Genomic DNA, 4,383 nt, shown 5'->3' on the forward strand with positions numbered 1-4,383 from the left:
TGATTTTTGTGTTGAATGCGTGTTATGTTGTTTGTTCTATGTCTTTGCATTCTTTACACTATTCATATTAAACGTTGTTTCTCACCCATTTGGTTCATGTTGTCCACCATGGACATCTTGCAGATAACCAGGAGAGATCATTATTGTTGTGTGCGGAAGGTGGCTTGTTAGAGCTACTCTTCATTTTCTTTATCATCACTTTATTATCGATTAGTGATTTTTAGTGCTCTGATCATGTAACATCAGGGGTGGGAGTTGTTTTGATTTTGAGTTGATGTTGTCTTGGTGTTCTTTAAAGTTTAATACTTATTTGATGAAGTTTTATTGAGATTGTTATATTATGTTTTCCGCTACATGTTGATAATTATTTGATGAGTTTTGAAGGGTTTTCATTAGTGACACCTTAAATGTTTGAGTAATGCTTTTTATATGAGTTTCGGGGTTTAGGGTGTTAGATTAGTTGTATCAGAGCCTAGTTAGTCCATCCGGCTAGGTTTTATCATGATGTTTATTCCCTAGTATGATACATGTGTATGAACATTATCGATGCATGTTTCTTCTACTAGTTGTTTGCTAGTGTGCAGAATAATGGCTGAAAGAAATGATCGCACAATTGTTGATGCTTTGGAGTCAATGGCTCAGGCGCTGCAGGGTCAGCAGAATCAGGCTAGTGAGGAGTTATGTGGATTGGGAAAATTTCATGGAAATAATCCTCCGACCTTCAAGGGAAGATATGATCTATAGGGTGCTCAGGCATGGCTCATATAAATTGAGAGGATTTTCCGAGTGATGGCCTATGTTGAGGAACAAAAAGTATTGTTTGGTACTTACATGTTGCAAGAGAAGGGTGAAGACTGGTGGGATAATGCACACCAGATACCAAAGGTTGTTAGTACTAACATTACTTGGGTTGTGTTCATAACGCGTTTTCTTGAGAAGTATTTTCCAGGGGACGTGCGTTGTAAGAAGGATATACAATTCCTCAAGATGAAGTTGGGGAATATGTCAGTTGTTGAGTATGCTGCTAAGTTCGAAGAAGTGGTGAAGTTTTGTCCATACTACAATGGTGTGACCGTTGAATGATCTAAGTGCATCAAGTTAGAGAGTGAATTGCGTCCTGGCGTTAAACAAGGTATTGGTTATTAGGATATTCTCCAATTTCCTATGTTAGTGAATACATGTAGGATATATGATGAGGATAGTAGGGCTCGTTTTGCTCTCTATAAGAGTCTTAGTGAGAAGAAAGGGAAGAATCAATATCGTGGAAAGTTGCATAGTGCTCCAGCTAACAAAGGGAAACATAACACTTCAGATCAGAAAAAGCTAAGTGGGGGAGAGACCCCCGCTTCTATCAAGTGTTTCAAGTGTGGGGAGTCGGGCCACCGTGATAGTTAATGCAATAATAAAGTTTTGAGGTGCTTCTAATATGGAAAGACAAGTCACTATATTGTAGATTGCAAGAGTGATGAGCCTACTTGTTATAACTGTTGCGAACATGGTCACATTAGCACTCATTGCCTGACACCGAAGAAAGTTCAGTATGGACGGAGACTTTTTGCTTTGACGAGGTCAGAGACTACTAGCTCAGACATACTGATTAAAAGTATGTGTTTTATTAATGTTGTTTCATTGATTGATATTATTAACACGGGTGCAAGACATTCTTTCATTTCACTTGATTGTGCTGAGAGGTTGGGTTTGAAATTGTCTTATATGACGGGCAATATGGTTATTGAGACCCTAACTCCGGGTCTAGTAACCACTTCGTGGGCTTGTTTGAATTGTTCGTTGACTATTTATGGTAAGAGTTTTGGATTAGACTTAGTCTGTCTACCGTTGAATAAACTTGATGTTGTACTTAGAATGAACTGGTTGGAGTTCAACCATGTTCATATCAACTATTTCGACAAGTCAGTGTCATTTCCAGGATTTGATGCAAGTGACGAATTATTTGTGTCTGTTAAGCAAGTGGACGAGTTTATAAAGGATGATGCTGAGATGTTTATGATATTAGCTTATATGAAGGCCAAAAGTAAAGTTGTAATTGATGAGTGACGCATCCGCGAAAAAACAACCGGCGAGACTCGAATAAAAACACAACACAGAGCCGCCACTGCGCGTTATTTATCCCAAGATAGGAAAAGGAAACGCTCAGAGAAACCTGGAAAGGAAATGGTCTTGCGACCAAAGAGAAAGGGTAAGGGAGTCGGTTACGCAAGAGGAAGGTATTAGCACCCCTCACGTCCGTCGTACTCGACGGGATCCACGTTCTAAGAAAAGAATAGGTTGCTAAAACATCACACACACACACAAGGGAACGCAGGTGGGGTTAGGAGAAGGGAGCTCGATAGGACGTCACATCCTATGCCTACATATCTTGTCTGGAACAAGAATCAGAGCCACTGTAGTTCGGCTTACGCACGCCAAACAACACAAAACACACAAACAGATGGCAAACATGGAGCCCGACAACCACTTGATGGAATTACGTCAGCATCCGAACCAAAACACGCACAAAACGGCAAACGTGGAGCCCGACCGCCAATCACTGGACTTACGTCGGCATCCGAACCAAACACACAAGAAGATAACAAGCAAACACACACAAAAAAGAAAAAAAGTGCCCGGAGTGGTCTCGCACGACCACCTGCCTACATACCTCGTCTGGAACGAGGATCAGGGCGATGTAGTTCCCCCTCAAGGGAAAGAAAACCTAGCCAGAAACCGAGGGAAGACACACTACCAGGGAGCTGGACTCGAGCCTAGTGTTGTCATGCATCGTTACCCTACGTTCAGGTTTCTACCTACTTGCGCAATTGCAAACTAATCCTATCCAGGAAAGAAGCAAGCATACAAGCAGTTCAAGCATTTCAAGTAAACATGTCAAACAAATATTCACATAGCACCCACTATAGCCAATCAAGAGGGCTCAAACAATGGGGTTGACTGCCGAAGCAAGTCATCTGTACAAGGGTTAACGGCGCTCTTAACCTTGCCATTACGAGGCTAAGGTGAAGCAGATGAAAAGGTGAAGTGAGGATGAGACCTCACAGCTCTTATCCCTGACCAGGGAGAGCTTCAGACAAAGGAGCGTGGGTCCAGAATGGAGGGACCCTTCTACGCTCAAGGACTCTGACTCGATTGTGCAACAGCACAGATCTTGGGTTTGTGTCCCAATGCATCAACACACAGCCGTGTGAGCAGAGGGACGACACACAGAATAGTGGGGGATAGGTTGCATATCCCTAACTTCCACCAATTGCCTCTTAGAGGTCTTTCACCTGCTTAGGCACAATTTTAAACAATCACAATCATCGCCTCTTAAGGAGGACTTCAGACATTTTGCCCGGCCGAATAACAAACCGGGTCTCCAGACTACATGAAGTCAAGAGGACCTACCTCAAATGGTCTACACAACCAAGCAGCAGCTAGCAAGCAAATTCTTAAAAGAACTAGAAGCGACTAAATGTACCTGAAAACAATCAAGTATCATCAGTGCTCAGACAGACAAACATAAACAGCAAATGTTAATCAGTCAGACTATACAGATAACACACAACAAGGCAAACTATGAGCTCAAGCTCAAGCTTCACAACCTACAAAACAAATCCCAATTAGTTCTCAACACCAAACAATGTCAATTTAATCCACTTGGTTCAATCTCCTTAAGCATTGTGCTTTCCATCCTGAAAAATCAAGCAATTGTGAGAGACAAGACCACTAGGCCAAGCCTAGGGTCCAAAAGGGAGAAAAAATTCTAAACAGCAAGGGATTCTCAACCAAAATCAAATTCAAGCCAAACCAAAAGCAAGGGCAATTGATCCCATACTCATATCATTTACCATATTTATTTCATGACCAAAACAATTCAAACTAGGTCAAACATAACACCAAACATCCAAACAGAATGACTTCAACCAAATCCATATCAAAACAATTCCAAAAATCCTCAAATAATTTACACCTAAACAGGACATATTCAAGGTACAGCATGTCAATTTTCAGCTTAATTGGACTAAAGGAACCATGTCAATGAAAATCAAGAAAAACAGACACAAATATTCAAGCCAAACCATATCATCAACACATGCATTCACTTCAAAAATTCATAAATCAATGAAAACAATTAAGAAATGAATGGGACCAAAACAGGGATGTCCTACAATGTGTCTACAACCAGCATACCAAATTTCATGTTCATCTAAAACCATATGAGCATTTCACATTAAATTTACAAACATGTGCCACATGAACTTGCATAATTGACCAACAGAGATGAAAAATATCAATCAAATTGAAAATGACACATAAAAATCCAGAAAAATTCACATAGCATCTTAACATATCAACAATCAATCATGCAAAATTTCACTTTATTCTAAC

General features: G+C 40.5%; 1 protein-coding gene across 1 annotated transcript; it reads left to right on the forward strand.

Moving 5' to 3' along the window:
- The first annotated feature begins 789 nt into the window (after positions 1 to 789).
- Positions 790 to 2,055, forward strand: LOC127108975 (uncharacterized). Its single transcript, XM_051046030.1, has 3 exons — positions 790 to 1,066; positions 1,172 to 1,357; positions 1,454 to 2,055. Exons 1-3 carry the CDS (start codon positions 790 to 792, stop codon positions 2,053 to 2,055), a joined length of 1,065 nt encoding a protein of 354 aa, XP_050901987.1.
- The last annotated feature ends 2,328 nt before the right edge of the window (positions 2,056 to 4,383 follow it).

Source organism: Lathyrus oleraceus, chromosome 1 (assembly GCF_024323335.1).
Source record: "Lathyrus oleraceus cultivar Zhongwan6 chromosome 1, CAAS_Psat_ZW6_1.0, whole genome shotgun sequence".
Classification (NCBI taxonomy): Eukaryota; Viridiplantae; Streptophyta; class Magnoliopsida; order Fabales; family Fabaceae; genus Lathyrus; species Lathyrus oleraceus.